We start from the raw sequence: 23,412 nt of genomic DNA, 5'->3' as shown, positions 1-23,412 counted from the left end.
TCATGGAGATGGGTCCCCGAGCGCCGGCCTACGCTGTCAGCTCACTGCTCCTACAGGTCGCCCAGCGGCATTGAGGATGGGTCAAATGCAGAGAATGAATTTCCCTATGGGGATTAATAAAGTATACCTTGACATTAACTTAACACATAGGCCGCTGTGCAAGCATCAACAGCACGGTATCCTGTATCATATACTTGTGGAATCTAAACTTTTGCTGCAGGTGGCGCAAAAGGCTTACATACTTTTGATAGTTCAGTTTGTTGTTGGCCAACGATGCATCAGTTTGATCTAAATGACATTTGATGGTCCATAAAAATGACACAATCTTTAAAATAGATCCTTTATTATATAAATGCTTTTGATACAAAAATATCACAAGTAATTGCAAAAAGCATTTAGTTGACATTACAACAAAAGTTTATTGGGTGTTGGACTGACAGTGGTTTGGCCTTAGCTCTGTGCTGCACAGAGAGTAAAGGGGCGGATTCAAAGACATCAGTCTGTTGTGGCTTTGGAGTCGAAAAGTAACTGGGGCCAACTATCTATTAGTTTAAACCAGGAAAAGGCAACAGTGACAGTGCAGTAAAGATACACATACAGATATGTTACAAATTCACTTATTAATTCCACTTGCATGTTTGTGTGGTAGTCTTCAGGGCATTCTGTTTCCATCAAGTCGATTTTATATAAGAATGACAGATGAGGCACAAATACAGAAACTTAAAATCCAACATACCCTGCACTGTGTGAATCTCCTTCAGTTCATGCAAAAGTACTTGTTTAAACCAGTAACACACTGTCCCTTAGTCTGACTGCAGGTTCATTTACAAATACAAAAAAGGAACAACAATTTGTCAAGTGCAGGACTGAACTATTAAAATATTCATAGCACTCTGGGCCGTGTTGAATTCCATCTAACAACAATATACAGTCCATAGGCTGCAGACCAAATGCACGAAAGTATTGTTTGGGAAATGAAGTATTGCCTGAGGTAGCTAACTCCTCTTTGTTTAAGTGCTCTTGGCAGTGCTCGCTGGTCCGGGCAGTACATAGTAAAGGCTAAAAAGACAAAAGCCCCACACTTGAAAATCTCAACAAATTAGTTCAATAAATAATGAACATAAAGGTTTTTCAGTTTGAGAGATGTCTTGTTGTCAGAGTTCGTACATTTTGAGAGAAGCTCCATACGCAACATTGTTCATATGAAGTGACGTGTTACATCTTTCTAGAGGTCAGACTGATTCGCGGACAAAGGCACAGGTCTACACACAAATATACAAAAAAAACAAGGACAAGCTGTTATTCAATGATTTTACAATCTACTCTTTTAAGTGGTACTTTGGGGCTTTCTGTGTACACATAAATTCTTCACTAATATTCACATAATAGCAGCAAACATACTTTTGGTGAACAGGACAGGATCAGATTCACAAGACACAATAACTTCTTATACATACACATATATACAATCTATACACATTTGGCGTGGTGGTTTCAAACACAATATTATACAGAAATTAAAATGCTCAACCTCAACTACATGGTGAGGATATTAAAGTTTCTTACTAGGCCATAAGTCCTGTTTTTATTTTCATTCACAACAACATTCATTCAGACATTCTGGGATTCAAATGTTCCAGGATCTACACATTCATCCCTTGCTTTGTTTAAAAACGTAAAGTCTTTTACATCTTTGCTCATCCTGTGGCTCAAACGGCTTAGACGCAAAATGCAGTGGTGTGTGCTGTTTCTACGTGGACGAGGTCCGTTGGAATGAAGGTCCAAAAAGAGGCTGGTCAAAGTGTCGTGGTAAAAGCGTTTACTGTCACCAAAATCCCTCACTCTCATCGTTGTATTGGAATTTCTTCATTGTCACTTTGTAATAATCTTTTCCTTTGACTGTGTTTAATAAGGCTGTAAAGTCATTCAGCACCGTTTTCATTTAAAAGACATGTAAGGACTGGTGAGTGATTTGAGACACAGCTGCTGGGGGTGTTGCTGGACGTCCCGACAGTGCCCGGACGACTGGAATGATGAGTGATCACGAGAGGAGCTTCACAGACGGCAGGTATAAAGCAGCAGCAGCAGCAGCACATGAGAGTTTTTTTTATGGCAAGTTTGTGACGGTGTCGGGTCATGAAGAGTCTGTGCAGGGGGAGGGAGGCGGAGGGCACAGGTGGAAGTAGGACCTCTCAGTGGAGGGCGACGGAGGGCAGCTGTCCTCCGCGGACAGGTACTGGGAGCGGGGCGTGGGCGGAGGGGGGTAGGGGTCTGAGTCTGAGTTCAGGTCCATGTAGTACTTGTTGTGTTTGCCGTGGCTGGCGTATCCGTTCACCTTCCAGCGCCCCGCGGAGGAGCCCAGTCCGACCGGGGCATGAGGGGTGTAGTCGCTGTCGCAGACGTCTGTGCTGCAGGGCGTTGTGGGGGGAGCAGCTCCACGCACCGGGTGGTACGGTCTGAAAAATACAGGTAATTTCAGTCCTCATTAGGATTACATGTATACTGTATGAGTGGATGTGCCCTTAGGTGCTGTGCAAGTTAAATGATTATAGAAGTATAACACAAGCTTCTACTATTACTTAATACAGTCTACAGTTATGCAAGCAGATATGACATTTGCACAATTATCGTATTTTCCGCACTATAACTCGCTCCGGAGTATAAGTCGCACCAGCCTTGGCAACTACATGGACCTGGAAGTGTAACTGCACGGTTTTACTAGCCTCTCCCGGCATCACGTTGTTCAAGCTCTCATTTGCGAACTTGTTTCTCTAGCTGTGGCCATCGAGCTTTCAGCCTGCGATTAGCTGTTTTGTTTTCTTCATTGCAGTAAGAGTAATCTCTGCTATATTTATTTTTTCTTTTTTTTTTTGTGGTTTAAGTAAGTGCTTTATTTGTCACTATACAACCTTACAGGAGTAGCAGGTACTGGTACAGAAGCCAAGAGTTCCCTCTAGTGGCTGTCAGTGTGAAAATAAAAAATGGGATATAAGTCGCACCTGAGTATAAATCGTATCACCAGCAAAACTATGAAAAAAAAGTGACTAAATAGTCCGGAAAATATGGTAATTGCATTTCCTGTGCAAATGTATCACCTTGTAGGCACGTGCAAATGCTGTGAAGCTCCTCAATCATACTGTGCATGAAATAACCCATTTTGAGTCATGGCGCTCTTACCGGTAAGACCTGGTGGTAGAAGGGCTGTTGGAGGAGTAGAAGACCTCTGTGTTGTAGAGTGACCGGTCTGTGGCTGGTGACGGAGGAGGGTTTAAGATCTATAAACACAATGCGACAGTGTTAGAGCGTGGCAGAGCAGTTGTGTATAGATGTGTAAAAGCTGTAGAGTGACTGTCGGACCTGGGGATAGAACGCTCCTTTAGTGGAGGACGAGCTGGAGGAGGAAGCTCCGGTCACATGGTTTCTGTCGTAGAGAGGCGCTCCACTGCTGCTGCTGCCCATCAGACTCATCGAACTCATCATGGACTTTCCACACGAGATGCCTGCACCACAAAAAAAAGCAGCCTGTTTAACGCATAACACAATCTCAACAAATAATTAGGGCTAAAATACTTGTGTTTGACTCCTACCTTGAAAAGTGCCATGCTGGGCGTTAGTGGGAGCTATGAAGTTGAGTGGCACATGGGGCGTCCCACTGATGTACTCGTGCGGGAAGCTGCTTGTGGGACCCTTGTATCGACGACACACCACACGCTGGCACACGAAATATGCCCCGCTGATCACAAACACCAGCAGGATGATGGCGATGACCAGGCCAACGGTGCTCGAGCCTGTGGTCGGGATGCCACTGGACGAGGGGGAGATGAAGTCTGAAAAATGACATAACACGTAAGCGCTGATACAAACATCGGATAAGTTTGAGTTGTATTTTAGAAGTCAATGCCATTACCGCATTCAAGTTCATCTGATCCATCCGCACAGTCTGAATAGTTGTCGCATTGTTGCTTTTTAGTGATGCACTGGTTGTCACCACAGCGAAACTGGTTTGGAGCACAAATAACTGCAGCAAACAGAAAGCAAAGTATTAGTACACCGACTTTCTGAGTGAAAATGTGTTAGCCTCGTCATCAACGTGAGTTTAAGGTTTTGGGAAAAAGTATTAAATTAAATAAACAAACCGTGTTTAGAGAAGAAAATTCAATCATAATCTCAGTTTGCCCCAAAAATTACTTGGACAATTATGCGAGGCTGACGACATGCTTCATAAAGTTTTTTTTACAAACAGTATATAGTGTAGAAAACAAAGCATGAGCCTATGCGTAATAGACACTTACGTTCACAGTCCTGCTCGTCAGAGTGGTCGGCACAGTCTGGCTCTCCATTACAGCGCCTCTGAGCGTCGATGCATCCTCCTTTATCACACTGGAACTGGAAGGCTGAGCACACAGGGCAGTTCTCCTCATCACTCCTGTCGTCACACTCGGGGTACCCATCACAGCGCCACGCCATCGGGATACAGTCGATCTCACCGGTGGAACAGGTGAACTGCTCTGTGGAGCAGGTGGGAGGGTCTGCGGAAGGACAGAGGCGAGTGGTGTCATACGCTCCATTTTAAAACTATAGTCTACAACATTTTTCTGTGTATTACTTAAAATAAAAACAGCAGCAAAAAAATCTATCTGTGACTTGATAAATACGAGTCCGAAAGACTTTAACTAACAAGTGCACATGACAGCTAAAGAACTTTTGCCTAAGAGTTTACATATAACAAGCATACAAGTTGTTTTGACAAGACAGTAGCTGCGCTTATGTTAAAAAGTCAAAAGTCTTTGTGGAGCTTATGTGACTGATTACCTCCACAGTTGAGCAGGTCCTGTAGTAACACCAGGTGCATGGGACAGGAGCAGCGAGGCGTGCCGTCTCCTTTGGCAATGCAGATGTGAGAGCAGCCCCCATTGTCATGGAAACAGGGGTGGGATGCTGTAGACAATAAAGAAAAACACTCAATAATCAAAACGTGAATAGTGATGTCTAGTAAAAACAGCAGCCTAGTAAAAACTTCACTGCAGTCTTCTGTAATCATTTTCAGTGACTACATAACATTTTTGTAATTTGCTTGTTTAGCCAACAGGAGGCACTACAGGGCACTTTCCATAAGCAGCCTCTCTTTATGCAAACAAGTAATTAGATGATCAGCAGAGGGCACTCTAGCAAGGATTCTTCGTATGACTCCCTGCAATAGCTGGTAGTATGTGCATGCTGCCATACCAAAGTCAGGTGGGTTCATCTCCTCCACAGCGTAGATGGAGGTCAGGTAGGAGATTCTGCCCTGTATCCGAGTGCGACTGTCTCCGGTCAGTTTGTCCACCCTCTCGATCATCTGCTGCTGCCGGTCGATCCAGTACAGGTGGTCTCCCAGGATGGTGAGGTCCATCGGCTGGAGGATGTTGGAGTCCTGGAGAACGATACGATTTGCGCCTAGAAGAAAAAACAAAACACATATATTGAAGGTGGATTGATGGCATAATGTGCACAACCGCTAAGCCACCGTCGCCCAGTGTAATATATAAATAAGTAAATGCCTCACCAGTAAGGTCGCTGCTTTCGATGCGCTTGAGGTCGGCGTCAGCCCAAAACAGCTTTCCCAGTTTGTGGTCCAGAGCGAGAGCCACAGGTCTGATCAGTCCAGTGGTGAATAAAGACTCTCTCTCTGTCCCGTCCAAACTAGCTCCTTCGATCTTAGCTGAGCGCTCCTGCACCGTTGTGAAATACATGTATCTAAAAGAGCAAAAAGACCCGTTTTTCAGCTTGCTGTTGTAAAAAAGTTAGCGTCAATAAAGATTTGTTTTTAACCACAACACACCCCTTTTCCGCATTGACCACAATAGCTCTGGGCTTATCGGTCTCATCTTTAAGCACCACTCCGACATTGTGTCCATCCATTCTCTGGACGTTGATGGTGTTGGACGTCTCGCATGTCCAGTAGATGTGGCGACTGTATGGATCGAGGCTCAAGTCGTGAAGCTGATTCTCCACCGTTAACGTGCTGCTGCCCCCAATCATGGTAGCCTGAAACAGATCAGAATGAACTCTAAATGGGCCGCAGTTTTAAGTGTGAATAAAACCATCTGAGTAGAGCAATTTGAAAGCTACCATAGTGCCGTCATCTTTTGCCCTCCGTATGTTCTGCCTTCCATCCAGCCAGTAGATGAGACGTTCATAAGGGTCATAGTTCACAGCCCGGACGTTCCTCAGGACGTGGATAGGCAGGACAATGTCAGGACTCTGCTCCCCTAAAACCATCCTGCTGATACTGGCCTTCTGGGTGAAAAGAAGGAAACTAGAGGGAGCTGCAAAAACACGCAGAGGGGGATAAATTGTACCATTATATACTTTTAGTGAGTCATAATCATTTTAGTTTTACATGTGCTCACATTAATCCAATACTAAAAAAGCTCTTTGACTCCGTGAATGGTAATGTTACTCACAGCTGCAGTTGCGTCCATCAGGGTTCAGAGTGTAGTGAGAGGCACAGCGGCACTGAGCTCCGGCTGGGGTGGCTAAGCACAGGTGAGCACAGTTCCCATTGTTATGGGAGCATTCATTTGTCCCGTCCTGACGAGATGAGTGGAACACCAAGATATCCAACATCAGCTCAAGCTGGCCCTGAAAACATGTTTCACGTTAATACCAGATCTATCAAACTTAGCACTGTGAAATGTATTTGGAGAGTTTTTTACAGTATATTTCGAAAGTAAAGTGAAGTAAAGTCAAACCTGTAGGACTACAGTGCGGTTCTGTCCGCTGCGTTTGTCGGCCCGTTCAATGCTCCGTAAATTAAAATCTGTCCAATAAATGAAGTCTCGGTACTGAGTCAAACCAAAAGGATGAGGTAGATCGTCGATGATGATTTCCCTCTGTAGACCTGTGCCCACAACACATTGTTATCAGATGTAATCTATTTAAACACAATGTTTACCATGGACAAGGATTCTGTGTCTTAATGAATGAATCAAAGTATATACCTTGCATGTTGGTGCTTTCGATCATGCATGTGTCCAGATCTGTCCAGTACAGTCTGTGCTCTACATAGTCAATGGTAAGGCCATTGGCCCGACCCACTTTATCCACCAGAGTCACAATAGTGCTGCCGTCCATGTAGGCTTTGGCGATGCGCGGCCTTCCGCCCCATTCAGTCCAATACATGAAGCTGAGGAGACAAAAAGCTCATTCACACAGAACAAAACATGACCTAACTTTATTATGTTTATTGGGCAATGAATGTCTGCCATTGTAAAATGACATCAGTGTTACACCATGCACAAAGAGTGTCAAACATGTTGGCACAGGTCAATGGCAAACTATACACAGGGCATAGTGTGGGTGGATGAACTCACAAATAATGCTAACCCTGTTAGCAACAGATTTAACAGCGACACACCTGGAAAAGGTGGAAATTATGGGATAGAGTGGAACACTATTTGACTGACCTCATTGAAAAATAAATATTCTGACAATGAAATCGTGTAAATGACGTTAAGCCCTACACTTACATAAACATCTATTTAGAACCAGACAGTGACACTGTGTAATTGTTGATGTTCCTTTCCAGATAGATAAGCACAAAGCTGCACCACTAAACTTACTGATTGCAAACTCCACAGTTTTTAACTAATTTAATCGCCATCAGAATGGACAGAAAGCCTTACCCTTGAGCTGGGTCCAAAGCTAGTGATCGCGGGTTATCCAGATAGCGCGGAGTGTCAATGTCTTTGCAGATCAAAACCTGTCGATAATGTCCATCGAGCCGGGACACCTCAATTCGATTGGTGCCTGTATCCGCCCAATAAATGTTACGCCCCATCCAGTCCACAGCCATGCCCTCTGGGTAATCAAGTCCAAACTCAATGACGTGTTCAATGGAGCTGCCATTCATGTAGGCTCTGCTAATGGTCTGGAATAAATCAATAAATAAGTAAGCATGTGTTAACAGCTTAAGTCAAATGTAATTAGCAACATTTTAGTAAGACAGACCTTGGCCTGTATGTCTGTCCAGTAAATCCTCCTCTCAGTCACATCAAAGTCCAGTGCAGAGACTTCTTTGACCCCGGTCAGAGGAATGGCCACATCATTACTGTTTGTGCCCAAAGAGATACTCCTTATGTTATCCCTGTGAAGGAAATAGTAAAGTATCACTCATCTCACTATTTTATACATGGGACAAAACAAATGTTTAAAATACACCAGCTATATAAAGTACCTGTTGGTGAAGAGGAGAAAGGCCTCTGGAACCACACAGGTCTGCATGTCTGAGAGCAGCTCCATCCCCATGGGACAGGCACAGCTGATGGCCTGCCTCCTCCAGAAACAGAGGTGACTGCAACCACCGTTATTCTCCGCGCAGCCATTTGTACCTTTGCAAACACGTGATTTACATTTAATGCCATTGCCAGACTTTTCACTCATGTTTTGCGAGCGCTGGTCTTTACCCAATGTTTCCGTGACTTTTGTTGCTTTGAGCCCCATTAAATCCGGCAACTGGTCGATGATGATTTCGCGCACGGCCGTGGTCTTGTGTACGCGCTCGATGCTGCGCCTTTGCCAGTCCGTCCAGTAAATGTAGTCGCCAAGCAGCGTGAAGCCAAATATGTGAGGCAACTTGTCCTCCAGAAGCACCTGCCTGTTACTGCCATCCACATTGATCACCTAAAACACACAAGTTAGAAAAAAAAAAAGCGGATTACAAGCTGAAACTGTAAAAAAAAAAAAAATAAAAAAAAAAAAAATCAGGTTTTACAATTGTTGCAGCTGTGAAGAGCATTTCTTCTCCTTTATCTAAACTTTTAAAAGGGGTAAGAGGGGTACGCAAAAAAAGATAAACAAAACCATTCACGTTTCAATGGGCCTCGGATCCAAAGACATTCCTGACCCCAACACAAAAAAACTATTTATCACAGTGACACAATTAGGCATGGTCATCGTAGTGAAAAGATGTCAGAGAGGCTCCCTTTGTCGGCCCTCTGCTCCTCGCCTGCTCACTCTTTCTCTGCTGCTGCTTTTCAGGGAGAATTATGGGCTGGGACTTGAGCTTTTTTTTTTTTAACGCCTCATCTTTTTCATCTTCTGGGGGTGAGAACATCTCTTTTCTTGACAGAGCGCAGGGAAAAAAAAGGCACTGAAAAGAAAGAGAGCGGCCCAAAACTAACAAAGGTCTCATCAGACATGCAGGCAGTGGTCGGGCCATCACTGAAGCGTTTGCCTGCGTGCACAAAGGAGCTCTCGCACAGAAACAAAAGAGGGGTATATCGACCGCTATAAAGAAATGTGAAAAATGGGAAACGCTTTGAATGCTCACCGTCTGGCTTTTAAGTGTTAATTTTGGGGTATTTTTGATGTCGGGGGCTCAGTGTGAGAGAGCTGTGCAATCTGCAGGATCAAGCGCCTTCCAAACCAAAACAACATCTTATCTGATCAAGTAAGCACATTATGTAGTGTTTCTGCAGCACAAACAATTTGAAAACTGACTCCACTTTTCCTGTCTAACTGCATTTCCTCAATATGGTCAAAAATGACTTGTGACAGAATTTTGTTCAGTTCTCTGGAATTTCTCTCAAAGTATCGTCCTGTTTTCTTGACTACTGTTACTTGGTTATATAATCCACTGATGTTAGCTGAGATAGTAGTTCTCATTATTCCATTTATAAAGAAAGAAGCAGATTTCAGCTTAGAACTAGACATACAGAACAGATTGTAAAGGAGGAAATTATACATATACCTGTTCTAGGCCAATGCATATCATCTTGTTTCCATAAACCAATCTAAAACATCTTTCATTGACAAAAATCATATGAAAAAGATTCTCGAATGTTTATTTACATTTTTACTACCCGACACATTTGTTGCATGACTAATAGTGAGAAAGAAAAAAAAACAGCTTTCGGCCACAAAGCCAACTCTACTGACCACAACAGAGCTCCAGTGTGACCACAATATTCCCATTATAATCCGCAGCAGTGGCGGCGGCGCACAGATGTGGACCAGAGGCAGCTAAGACTGTACATCTGCTAACACTGATGTCAAACTGCATCACGCCGCTCGGGAACAGGTGGTTTTCTTACTGGCTCAACATGAAAGTTTTACAAATTCAGCTACATTTGGTTTTCAGAGCCCAAGGATGATAGCGTGATGTTTTGGTGAGGGATCACAGTCAAAGAATCAAATCATTTTAAGCCAAAAAATATATATAATATGAAATTTCTATTAATGACAATACAGTGGACTGGAGATATAGAGTAGTAGTATATTAGGAAAAAATAATTTGTACCAAGGACTTTAGGTATCCAGGACGGACATAAAGTCCAACGACCGGCCTGAACAACTGGACTATGCTGGAGCTTCAATGTCAACTATAGTCATGGCGACGTGTGAACAGGTAGCAACCTCCCTCTCTCTTGGTACAGCTACATTTTTTGCCTTTTTCTGTGAGCTGCATTTGTGGTTTCTGAATTCCACATTGCTTTAGTGGATACTTTTGTACATCTTTGCCGTGTTTTTGTGAGGTTCAGAGGATTTTTTTCTGCAAAGAGTCCATAACGGTCCTGAAGAAAGCAGCTTTTTAAAAGTAAACAGCTAGCTTATCAGCTAAACCCATTTGAGACCTACAAATATCTTCTTCTCAAATACAGAAGAAGCACCAAGAGCCCCCCCCACCTGGAGCACAGTGGAGGCATCACAAGAGGAGCTACAGGAAACAAAAAAGGGACAAACGAAGAGGTATCCGGGCAAGACTCACAGCTAAGCCACACATGCCTCTAATTCTGCTAATGGACGTTCACTGGAGAATAAAACAGATTATCTGCTAAATTCTTCCCAAAAGCTGATGAATGCCTGTTGTGGAGCGGAGGAAGGAGGAGCTGACCAGTGCAGGACACCACGCTCTGAAACAGGGACAAACCCAGGAGCACTGAGGCCAGCCAGCCAGGTTTCCTACGGGTGCTACAGTTTCCTCAACTTCCAAAAACATGCTGGTCAGGTTGGCAGCATGGCTCAGTCGCAGTGGCTCAGGACTAACACCTGAACACAATTTCGTTGTACACTTGTACAATGGCAAATAAAGCACTTACTTACTTTCCAAAAGTGGAAATACAGTATCTCTATTTCAAGGTTGCACAACCAAAACAGCATTTCTGATGTGTATGTGTGCACATACAGACCTGTAAACAATTTTATAGCGTCTATAGTGAAGACAGTAAAAAGATAACATATACTACTGAGGTGATAAATAATGTGGAGAGGCATTGATCTTTATCACTAAACAAGAACACCATTTCTTTGAAGTGCAGAAAAACAAAGAGCTGCTTATCAATAACTGCCAGAGTTTTGCTATTGAAGCAGTAAAATAATTCCTTTGTTTACCAGGTTAATATTACACAATATTTTCAATAATTGGATCTTATGTAAATACAGAATCAAGGCCATTTTATGCTGGAACGATCTGTGCCCTTTAAAGTCAAATTAAATATATTTTTTTACAACATACACATGTAAATCTGTCCTTGACTGCACTGAATTGCAATGTGTTGAAATGCAGTTTAAAACCCCTAACAGACACAGCCGAAAGCCAGCATAAATAATGCCTTTTTTTCCCTATCAATAGCTGGAATCGGCCTCACAGGCGTTGGTGTGAAATGTGTTGTAAAGAGTGATTCTTGTAGGAACGCAGCGCAGGCAGGAGGACGGCTTATTGAAACAAGGTGGAGGGCCTTAAGCAGGGGAAATTCCACCTCCGACACACAAACACACAACATACCACATGCCTGTACCGGGATTAATGGCAATGTGCATTATTGCAACAGAGCCAGCATTTATCCCAACCTTAGGCCTTTTGTGTGAAAACGTCTCCAGTGGTCAGCTTTCATTCTGTCCCAGACACACAGCGACTATGTGCAACAACAGAAAAGTATTTATAGAAAGGAAATGGTCGAGAGTGCAGACAGTCTGAGAGGCCAGGACTGTTCTTTTCCCGATGGTTTTCATCTATACATCACTGAAGGGGAAAAGGACTGTGCACTGACATGTGCACAAAGCGTGTCGGGTTTGCTGTTGAGTAAGATGTGCACAAATATTTGGAAAAGCAAAGTCTAGACAAGTAAGCATTGACAAGATTATACAGAATCCTAAAAATAAATTAAATACATAGCAAAGTACACTGCCTGTCCCGCAAAAAAGGTCACACACGTAAGCTCGCCTTTAGCTTTGTTTACAGAACAGATTCACTGTGGCATTTTCGCAATAATATTTGATATATTTTATCTTGTATTGACAATAGGTCTGAACTTTGTGGTGGCCGATCCATGTCTCCCTGAGCCGCTCACATTTTGAGCCTGGTGAATCCTGGAATCCTTGTCATTTCGAATATGAAAGAAGATACCCATTGACGGCATAATCTGGTCATTCTGTATATTCAAGTAATCAGCTAACTTCATAGAGACATTTTCTTTGACCAGGCAATGCATTTTTTTAAATTACTTCTAGAGCACCACACACAAATGTAAGAAAAAGAGATGGACAATACAAGCCTATTCACAACAAGCGGCCACACTGAACAACACATGTCTTTGCATAAGATTTGCTAAGAGCAACAGATTAAAGTCACTGGCACGTCTCTGCCACAGACCAACCTCCTGAATCCTGAATCCTCCCATTGACACATCCTGGCACTAGCCTAGCATTTTAATCACTGTGAGGATGCCACAAGTGAACTGGGATAAAGGTCAGCAGGTTAATGCTCAGTGCTGAGAAAGAAATTGTATATATTTAAAGCAGTGATGGACGTACCTCGATCTTGTCCGTTTTGGCGTCTCCCCAGTACAGTTTTGCTGTAGCATAATCTAAAGCCAGTCCGTTTGGCCATCCCAGGGAGGTGTTGACCAGAAGCACCCGCTCTGATCCATCCAGGTCGGCCCGCTCAATCTTTGGGTTTTCTCCCCAGTCCGTCCAGAACATCAGGCTGGAAGTCACAGAAACAGGATGAAGGTTAGAGCCTAAATTAATACATTTGACATACGATGGCAAAACAATATGTATAGAGATAGATAAAAATTCAAATATTTACCCATTGATTGGGTCCAAAACAATAGCTCTTGGTTCGAACAGATTGTCAGAAATTAAGATTTTTCTCGAGGTCCCATTGAGCCTTGTGACCTAAACAACACGCAAAACTTGCACATTACTAAATTATAACAACAAAAGCCACAATTTAAAGCATGCCCCTTGAGGCCATAAGCGCCACTGTTTTTCTCATTAATTGTCCGTGAGAGTAAATACTACGCTGAGAGAAAATACAAAGGGAGAGAGGGATAATTGTACATCTAATTACACAATGGAGATATTTTTCTTCACTCAAACTTGGCTGTAAATACTGTTTAAGTGGCGCTAGCCCGCAGCTAGCTTTGCCCGTTAGCCTGTTAGCTTCTTCTTCGTGATTCTATTAGTGTGTATTGTGCCTCCGGGTCGGAGCAGGGAAAGTTGCAAGTGTGGTTTTGTGGCCAGGGGGCCACCAGGGGGAGGTGAAAGACCCCCCTATCAGCCCATTAACACTTGCATTACCCCCAGAGGAATTACAAAAAGGATTTATTAAGGTAAACAAGTTACTTAGTACTGCTTTAAAATAAATAAGCATAATTTCATTACTTTCATTACTTCAGTACTTCCCACTACGTCTGTACCTCAATGCGGTCGGTGCCGGTGTCAGTCCAGTACAGGTTTCGGGCGACCCAGTCCACAGCGATGCCGTCAGGGTGTTTGATCTCCGTGGTGACCAGCGTCATGGCGTTACTTCCATCGATGTGAGATCTTCTGATGGCCCGTACTTCATCGTCCGTCCAGTACACATAACCCTCCACCGGGTCATAGTCTATGGCTATAGCGTGCCGTATTTCGTCAAGCTGATCAAAGACAAAACGGTTAAAAAAAACATTTAAACAGTCTAAAAAATGCCACAATAGTGAGATCTCTTTGGGACACTTGAAATATGAAATGAAATACCTGAAGAACAATGTCTGTAAAGTCTGGGAGGTCTAAAGAGATTCTTCTCAGGTCTGTCCGCCGGGCCAAGAGCAAAACCTGCTCCGCTCCTAAAACACAGATTATAGTTATTAAACATCAGTATTAGAACTCCCATTCACTAATTCTTTACAGCTCTCCTGGCGCAAACAGTTCTGTAAAAGCATCTCATCTTTGAAGAAAACAATGAAATGGCATGTGGTGCGAAGGTAACATGATGCCTTTTGGCGGCAGTTACGTTTTGCCGGTGCCAGGTTTCCAGGATAAACAGAAAGTGGTGGGAGAAATAACACTCTCGTATATTGTCCCGAGTAAGGCTAGCAGATCTGTAGTACACAGGAATATTCAGTTATAATAAATATTTGTTACATTTAATAAAGAAGTCCATAGTCAAGCTTATCCATTTATTTGTTTGGGTACGAATCAACTATTACACTAAAATATAAAAAAATATTATTAACCTCTAAACCCCAACCTAAACCAAGCAGATTTTTCCCAGTTTGGCATTACCCAAATAGAAACTTGAGAAAAAGCGAAAATGAACCGGCAATGAAGAAATGAAAAAGTGACAAACCTCTGACAACAAAAAGGAGACAAAAACAAGAATGAAAACGCACGAAAAAGTGCTAAAAACAAGGATAGAAGATTTGATGACATCAAAATTCCCACTTTCCCACATAAAAAATACATGAACACAAGCTAACTGGGGACAATGATGTCACATCTCGGGAAAACAAGCACCTCAGTCTACATGAATGCACCATTAGTCCGGTAACGGTTAAATCATGTTCTATATGTCAAAAACAAGGATGAGAATGCAAGAAAAAGTGACAAAAACAAGGAAGGAAAATGCAAGAAAAAATGACCCAAAAAAGGATGAAAATGCACCAAAAAAGACACAAAATAGCAACAAATAAGTGATAAAAGCGCCAAAAAAACAAAGCAAGGAAAAAGATCCATTTAGATCCAGGTGCAGCTCTTAGCTTTCAAATGAGGTGCTGACCTATTATAGGCTGGAAGAAGATTCACGTAAAGCCGAACTGGAGAAAATGTGCTTGGTTGGGTTTTCTTTAACTTATTTCACCAATGTTTATGTCCAGACAAAGTTTATATCACAGACTAAACTACACAAAAATAGGGTAAAACTAGAATTGAAGAGCACATCATTGACTTTACTTTTCTGGTCAAAAACTATTTGTACTGCCATATTCGGGTAGTACATGATTTCTATTGTAAACACACTGGATTATGTGCTGTGTGTCAATGAAGCTCCTAAAGAAGTAGCCCATGAGAAGTTAAAGCAAAGCGGCGTATCTGAAAGTGCCTAACAATCACTTCTCCATCCCGAAAATGATCCACAAAATCAATTAAAGGATGAAAAAAAAGCAGGGGAAAGGGGGTAGGCAGCGTAAGTGATTTTGCTCTTTTCTTTGCTTGACTTCATTCTGGGACACTTCAAGCCCCCTGACAAGCGGACAGACACACACTGCTGCCAGCGGAATAACAAACGATGTCAATGCAACTAGCCAAGCAAAACAAATTAGAAGCATGGACACAAAGACGCACACACACACAAGCTCAACATCTCCAGCTCTCCGCGAAGGCACAATGAGTTTCCTGGCCCTTTCCTAAATTTACCCATTTCAAGTGAATTCCTAATCCTGGCGCAAAACAGAGCCTATTAAAAACTAAAAACTAATGTGGTGTGAGGCTAAACGTCCTGCCCCAGCAGCTGTGGTTAAACTGGCCCACAGCAGAACACACACAGAGGGCTGGAGGGCGGCCGGCTGACACAATGGCGCATTGTTGTTTTTTTTTATTGTCAACAGTGGTGATTGGTTGGCATACTTGGTTCAGATTTAATAAGTTCACAAAACATACAGCGGCAGTCAAACACAGCGTGATGTTTGTGTACGTTACCACAATAAGGGGCTATTGTTTAAACAACGTGGGAATCAGCGTGGCTCCCGCTCAGTTCGTGTCTCGCGGAGGAGTGCTTTTACAACCTGTCCTGCCCATGATGCAGAGGGATTTATAGGGGGGAAATCTACCTGTTGCACATGCCACAAAAAGGAATAAACAGAAAAACATATTTGCGTTCAAAGAAATGAGCGAATAAGGAGAACATCGATGCTGTGGACTAAGAAATGGGGGAAATAGCTGCTTTTATTTGACTGCTTTTAGGTACTTCTTCATAAATATCAATGTTAATCAACGGACCCAGGAGTCAAACCAGGCCCTTAAAGCACCACCATACTTTTATGAAAAGGTGTTTACTTATTGCCTTGGCTCATTGGTGACTCATAAATGAAGGTAAACACGCTCCCAGTTTAAAGCTCAGACAAATTATTAACCAAAGTGTAAAGTCTAGGTGAAATACTGTAAATCAAAAACTGATTTTGATTAATATCCAGAGCATGACTCCATACATGGTAAACGCCAATCTTGGTGTTGACTCAACAGGCAGCAGAAACAAATTTCCCATAAGGGACAATAAAGAGTCAAATTTTGAACCTTTAGTCGCATGTCATCAGTTTTGCTTTACAGTCATAGTGCAGATGGTTGACAAAGTGACACATATACTGAGGTGATTGCAGGTGGTTTTGCATTGTAGCTAGTTTCACTTTATCGATCACCTGCACTATGACTGTAATAAATGTTGTCTATCCATCTATTTTATCTTATCTTTTATCTTATCCTTGTTTGCAAGTTGAACCCTGAAATGCCCATAAAAAGTCATAACGAAAGTATCTGGACTTTAAAAACACTGAAGGAGACCAGCTGAATATGCAGAACACACATGAAAGGATCCATACGCAGCTTCAGGTATGTTTTTTCATGTCAAAGCAACATGGTTAAAAGCTCAAAGACAATTGATTTAGCACGAACTGCGCGCCAAAGACAATCAAAGATGAACGCTCTCTCCCAGTTACAGTTTGATGAAAGGCTCTTGTATTAGTATGTAAATTCATTGTTTTTGTGACACCTACCTGGTTTGCACGTCTTATTATCTGCTTTGAGCTGGACCCCAGTTGGACATGCACAACCGTAGAAAGGCGACACAGGGGAGAGCAGGCAAAGATGACTACAGCCGCCATTATTCTCGCTGCAGGGGGTCTGGACTGTGGCACATTCAACAGAGAACACAAGTATTAACAACGCGCCCGAAGCAGATGTTTACAGGGATGTTACAGAGACGCGGGCCGTACTGTGGGGCTGTCTGTATGCCTCGAGCACTTGGATGTCCATCGGGGAGTAAATGCCGCTGAGGATCTCCCGGGTTTTGTCCCCGCTGTGTTTGTTGCAGGCGTGAATGGAGCGCGTTTGCCAGTCCGTCCAGTAAAGCGTCCCCTCGGAAAGCGTGAGCGCAAACGGGTGGGTCAGGGTGCCCTCCACGACCGTCTCACTGGGAGATGAATAGTCACAGAGAATTGAATGTCAGAAAACAGATACAATGTGCTCTACTTGTCAGCTGACTTATGTAGCGCTCCTTACCGTGCAGTGCCGTCAAGGTTAGCCCTGTGGATGAAGCTGAGTTTGGCGTCGGCCCAGTACAGCTTGTGCTCGAGCAGGTCAATGGTCAGACCGTTGGGCCAGTAAATATCAGCAGCAACAATAACTTTTCTGCCAAACAAGTAGGAAACACAAGCTTGAGAATAAAAACATGTGTGTGTTTTCACCAGTAAATAAAGCTGCATTACCTGTTGGTGCCATCCATGCCCGCACGTTCAATTCTCGGCTCCTCCCCCCAGTCCGTCCAATACATGTACCTAGACAAACACACAACTTGTGAGCAGCAGTTTTGATGTGGTGGTTAGATCATTCATATAGATAATGCTTTATTGAACCCATCAATTTAGTAACAGTACTGGAAAAAAAGAAATGTTGCACCTGATTAACTAGTAGCTAGAATAAAAGCGTATTTTTTTGTTAATATCTGCACCTTTCCGAACAAAAACAAAACAGTATACTTTTCATTTCATGATTTTAAAAGAGTGCACGTCATTATCTGTTTTATCAATGTCTGTCTGAGTGCACATTTTATGAATGTATTTACCCTTCGGATGGATTGAGTGCGATGGCCCGCGGCTGGTCCAGGTCCATCCAGAACAGAACTTTGCGGGAGCTGCCATTGAGGTTTGCGACTTCAATCCGATTGGTTTCTGAATCAGTCCAGTAAAGCTTTCTTCCTAGCCAATCACAGGCCAAGCCATCAGGGCTGTCCAGCCCCGCGACCACCACACTCTGACCTGTTCCCAGAGCCTCTTTGAGAGCTACAGCAGATGAAAAGGAGTTAGCCGAATCTGAAAATGTTGCCGACTAGCGTATTACATTGGTCAAAGTGCATCGTACAGTTGGAGGACTGGTTCCAGTAGGTCTGCTTGATGGACTCTTCGCTGACATCGGTCCAGAAGATGAGGCCTTCGTCGTACAGAAAATCCACAGCCGCAGCGTCCTCCAGGTCACTCACAACAATGGCCGACTCTCCACGCACCCCCTCCGCATCCACCAATCGGATGTCCCGTCGGTTAGCAAACAGCAGTAGAGGGTTGCCTGCAAAGTAGAGGGTACAATAGAGAGTTGATCACAAAACCTCTGAGGTACCATGGGTTTATAATATTTACTTATTCAAAGTCTATTATAGCAGGTTTTGTGCTTGTTACAGCAGCATTCTGACTTTGTAAACGGGACGTGCGGTACAACACATAAACAACACATAGACAGCGTTAGCCCTCAGTCATGGTTTACTGAAATTGAACCAGAGGTTTTAAATACAAGAGAAAAGTACCTGCACTTGTCATAACATATAAACAAGCGAATGGAAAACCTTGCTCCCTACAGGGGCATCCTACCACATCTGCCAAGGCCAATAAATTGTTTCCTAATGAAAAGGAAAAGTCATGCTGTGATATGTATGAAATGGTATGAAGTTCCTGAAATGTTACACACATGTGCTTTGGCCGCACTGGTGCACTGAGTATGAATGCCTTCACAGGTGAAAATGACACCAAAGTTGACTAAAAAATAAGTTTGTACAGTGAAACAAACAGCAAAAGGAGTAGGTACTGAACTGAAAACAATGGTGCTGCGTACGCAAATGTAAAATGCAAATTTTAAGCAACCTGTGGAATCACCAGTGGATGCAAAATGTTGTTATTGTATCACTTAAACATTCAGACATGGTTTCTTGCTGTGAAGTCTTTGCTCAAAGCTAATTATTTCAACTCTTCAATGTAAGAAAGGTCTTACGTACACCAGTATAAGAGTATATTTTTCATTCATGTCGCACAGTTAGCAATCACAATAACTCAATACGACATAACTCATCATATTCAGATATTTAGATGTTAATCACTTAAATGTTAGAACAAACCACTAATATTTTGAGGTTGACTATTAGGTTTGAGTAACGGTGATTTACAAAACCAATAGAATGAGTCTGGCCTTGGAAAATGCACTTTCGGGTCAAACAAATGATTGTGTGTGAACAATAAAAACATGCAGATTAAATAACAGGGCTGTCTGTGTTCCAATAGTCGACCACATGCTGAAATCAAAACGTTTTTAGGTTTTGACTCATTACTATTTATCTTGGAGACGCACCAATGTCAACTATTGAGATTCGCAACACATTCCAAGAAGCTGGCAGCGTTTCGTTAATAACATGGTATAGCAATTACAGGACACGGGCCAATAACTTGTGTGTAACAGAGGAGTGGGAAAATAAACAATGGCGAATCAACTGATATCTCTGGTAATTTTGTTGACGAGAAAAATGCGTGATCGTATTAAAAAGTAAGTAAGAGAAAGTAAATTAAAGGAAGAAGGAAGACGGGAAAACATCTAAGCGTCCAGTTTCAAATGTAAACGTAATGAACTTGTGCTTTGAGTCTACTACATCAGTTTTAGATTTGGTTCGCAACATTTACATAACATTTAGAAGGCAAGAACTAGACTAAAATTAAAAGAACTAAATTACATTTTCCTCCAACACTGCAAAAAGTGAATATCAAGCATTGGCTTAAATTACTTGAATTGAGGAAATGTATCTTGTTTTGAGCGGTTTTCACTCATTTAGACACTTTTACTGATCGGACCAAGTTTACTTTGCATGTTTGAGGACATTTCAGACCAGTTCTAAGGTAAATGTCGCTTGAATTAAGAAAGTAAAATTGCCAATGAGATAAGACCAATTTTCTTACCCCATTGGCAAAGAAAATGACCTGAAATAAGGACGAAATGTATTGAAACGAGTCAGAAACATCTCAGAACAAGTGAAATAATATAGGACAAATGCCCAAGAACTTCTTAACCAGTCAAATCAGCTAAAACTTGGATTATTGTGCTCAAATTGAGATGTTTATACTGATCTAGTTAATTACTTTTTGCAGTGAAAAGACTCAAATGAGCACTGACTGCTACACAATACTATGCAATCCTATGTAAACACCTCAGACTCCAGCACTTATGACTTTGTGTCTTCTAGAAAACAAAATAGTATAATAAGGAGGAACAGCAATCCTATTTAAAAAGTAGGCTATGTGATGCGATTGTGCAAGCAGGAAAAACCGCCTGTGGACTGGTCTAACCCAAAGGTAGTTCTTCACATAGACCTACATCTCCTCTGGGTGCACTATAACTATAAGCTCCGCCTGGTGCAGCCTTAATCTATGGATCCAACTCGTTTGTGTTGCAAAACCCCAAAAAATCAAAGTGAACACAGGGCAAAACTAGAATGCGAGAAGAAGCAAACCCCTACAAGCTGTGCTCTCTTTTTGTTTTTCTTAGAAACATCCGGTAGTCTTATTTACTATAAAGGCAGACACCCGACACCGAGCAGGAATGGCTGGATCTGCGGCCCAGAGAAACCACCACCACACAGAGCGCCTCCAAAAACTTCCCTTAGGTCGCGCTTTAACTAATCCCAAACGCGGATTAAAGTTTGTTTTCCTCAGCGCGTAAAAGCCAAAGCGACACTGGGGGGAAAAAAAGAAGTGTTTGAGCGTTGTCTGGTAAAAGTTAGAAGTGAAATCCTAAACTTGCAGCTAGCTCTCGCTCTCCAGTGTGTGTCTCTCTCTCTCTCGCTCTCTCCGGCCCAGTGTCGAGACTTTTCCTGAAGTGCAAGTATAGTAGCAGCACCTGGAGCGTTAACTACTGCGCTCTTGACAAAACACAGCTACGAGCGCCGCGGCCCCGAAGGGAAAAGGAATCCGTGCATGTACGTACCGTCCACCGACAGGAGACAACTGTGCAGCAGGAACACCAGCAGCCAGCCGCCCATTTCAAGCTCCTTTAGACTCATAACTCCATGTTCAGAGCTTTCCTCCTGGATTCCCTGTGCCGAAGCGCGTCCTCCTCGCCCGTGGAAACATACACTTGTAGTCTCAGATGTGGAGGCATGAGTGTGTCTCGAGCCGCTGCACTTTTCTTTTCCTCTCCCTCTCTCACAACAACAACAAAAAAGAAAAGAAGCACCACTACTACCACAGCCACTCGCGCTTCTTTATACTTTCGGACTGTGGCAAGATCGCGCACGGAGGAAAAAGGGGCTGTGACGTCACGGGCGGGCGCAGGGGCAGCCTCTTCTCTTCTCTCTCTCTCTCTCACTCTGTGCAGTGATTTGTTTTGGGACTCCTTTCGGGACAGGACGGTCGCTTGCCTTGCCCCCGCTGCTGTGCCCCGTTTGTGTGTGTGGATAAGGGGTAGGGGGTAGGGCACGCTTTGAAACTGGTGGAAAAAAAAAAGTGTGCGCGGTGATAGTGAATAGGGGACGCTGATTGAAATGAGCTGGAGGACGCCACCTAGAGGCTGAGGGCAGAACAGCAGTGGAAAGAATGGGGCCACGTTATGGGGTCCACACAGGAGCTCCTTACTGCTTTAACCTCTTAACCCCCACCGGAACAAAGCACGTTTTCTCCAGTTTGGCTTTACCCAAATCTGAAAAAAACAAACAAAAAAAAAGTTCAACAAAAGCACATGAAAAAAAAAATGGTAAAATGACAACACGGAAACTACGCAAGGAGGATTTGTTTTGTAGGTATTCGCTTTAAAATGAGGCGCGACACTGGCCTATAGGCTGTGAGCTTTTAGATTTGGGTAAAGCTGCACTGGAGAAAATGCACTCGGTTAAGGCGGGGGTTTAACCAGTTCGGCTTTACCCAAATCTGAAAGCTTCCGGACTGGAGCTTACAATAGGCTAGTGCTGTAATGCCTCATTTGAAAGCTAAGACCTACAAAACTGATGTTTCCTTGTGTCGTTGCCGCGTTTTGCCACTTTTTGGTTGGTTTGGTTATTGTGTTTTTGCTACATTTCTGTGGCTTTTTTTTGTTGCAATTTTTTAAAACTTTTTTGTTGAGTTTTTGTCACTTTTGTGCTGCACTTTTCTTGTTGCAAAGTGTCATTCATTACCACTACACCAAGAGAACGCTTCTAAAATGTCTGTGTGAACGTTAATTATTACACTACGGTGGGAGTTATTTTTAAAAAGCCAACTCTTTTTGGCTTAAAAATAAAAGAAACACCTTATGAAAAAAGTTTTCTAACATGGTAATAAATCACACTTCTTCTAAAGATAAAACAGTCGTATCTAACCCAGCCCAATGTTCTTTTTCTTTCTCTTTTTTTTTTGACACATTAATCTGAAGCGCCAACTGGCTTCTGCTTCAAAAGGTCTGTTAACACAAAACATGTGCCCCGGACTGTTGATATGCATTTGAGATGATCAGACACTTTTCTTTTATTATTTCTACAGAAGTGAGCACACATTTTTGTCTTGCTGCATTGCTCTTTGCAGATTTGAATCGTGCACAGTGTACTTTGATCAGGTAGGCAAACACAAGAAAGCAGTATCATTGTCTGTGTGTTAAACAGGCAATGATGGTGTCAAAATAAACACAAAAAAATAACATGTTAAGCATAAGCGGAGCAGGACAATCGACCTTTATGTACAATATCCACTCAATCAGGTAAGAAAATAAATAAACTAACATTCGTACATGGTAATCCTGGAAAAAATATGTGGGATAATATTAAAGTGCATTCACATACTGTACATCAGACTGCCGAACACAAGTACAATGACCGGGATTTTACACAAGGTTAAGGTGAACTAATTCATTTTCACTTTTACAACAGCAAGAGATTAGACTTAAATAATAAATCAAAAGTCAGTTGTTTCTTACATTGGGTGTGATCCAGTATTCTTAACGGCTGACCAGTGATGCTCAACCCCCTCAGTCAGGATACACACTATTGAAAACTTACAATACAACAACCATATTATTGCTATATTATTACTATATTACTATATATTACCAAACTGTTTCAACACATGTTCCATTCCACTCACAGTGTTGGGAGTAACGTATTACCAAAGAAACAAGGTGCAA

At 42.6% G+C, this 23,412-nt stretch overlaps 1 protein-coding gene across 1 annotated transcript; it reads right to left on the bottom strand.

Moving 5' to 3' along the window:
- Nucleotides 1-342: 342 nt before the first annotated feature.
- lrp5 (low density lipoprotein receptor-related protein 5) lies at nucleotides 343-21,469 on the bottom strand. The gene is made up of 29 exons (XM_079567184.1): nucleotides 21,250-21,469; nucleotides 18,376-18,576; nucleotides 18,080-18,296; nucleotides 17,724-17,792; nucleotides 17,518-17,646; nucleotides 17,232-17,428; nucleotides 17,013-17,144; nucleotides 14,005-14,093; nucleotides 13,686-13,904; nucleotides 13,073-13,161; nucleotides 12,796-12,967; nucleotides 8,448-8,664; nucleotides 8,219-8,372; nucleotides 7,993-8,128; nucleotides 7,668-7,912; nucleotides 6,984-7,168; nucleotides 6,735-6,883; nucleotides 6,447-6,624; nucleotides 6,112-6,308; nucleotides 5,822-6,027; nucleotides 5,546-5,736; nucleotides 5,227-5,436; nucleotides 4,813-4,938; nucleotides 4,293-4,529; nucleotides 3,908-4,018; nucleotides 3,588-3,827; nucleotides 3,358-3,500; nucleotides 3,178-3,275; nucleotides 343-2,456 (listed from the first exon to the last, which is right to left on the bottom strand). The coding sequence occupies exons 1-29, from the start codon at nucleotides 21,323-21,325 to the stop codon at nucleotides 2,135-2,137; spliced, it is 4,935 nt and encodes a 1,644-aa protein (XP_079423310.1). The 5' UTR covers nucleotides 21,326-21,469; the 3' UTR covers nucleotides 343-2,134.
- Between the last annotated feature and the right edge of the window lie 1,943 nt (nucleotides 21,470-23,412).

The sequence above is a fragment of the Gobius niger genome (genome assembly GCF_951799975.1).
Source record: "Gobius niger genome assembly, chromosome: 12".
NCBI lineage: Eukaryota > Metazoa > Chordata > Actinopteri > Gobiiformes > Gobiidae > Gobius > Gobius niger.
Note: the sequence above shows the minus strand (reverse complement) of the source record. Positions and strands in the feature narration are given on the sequence as shown.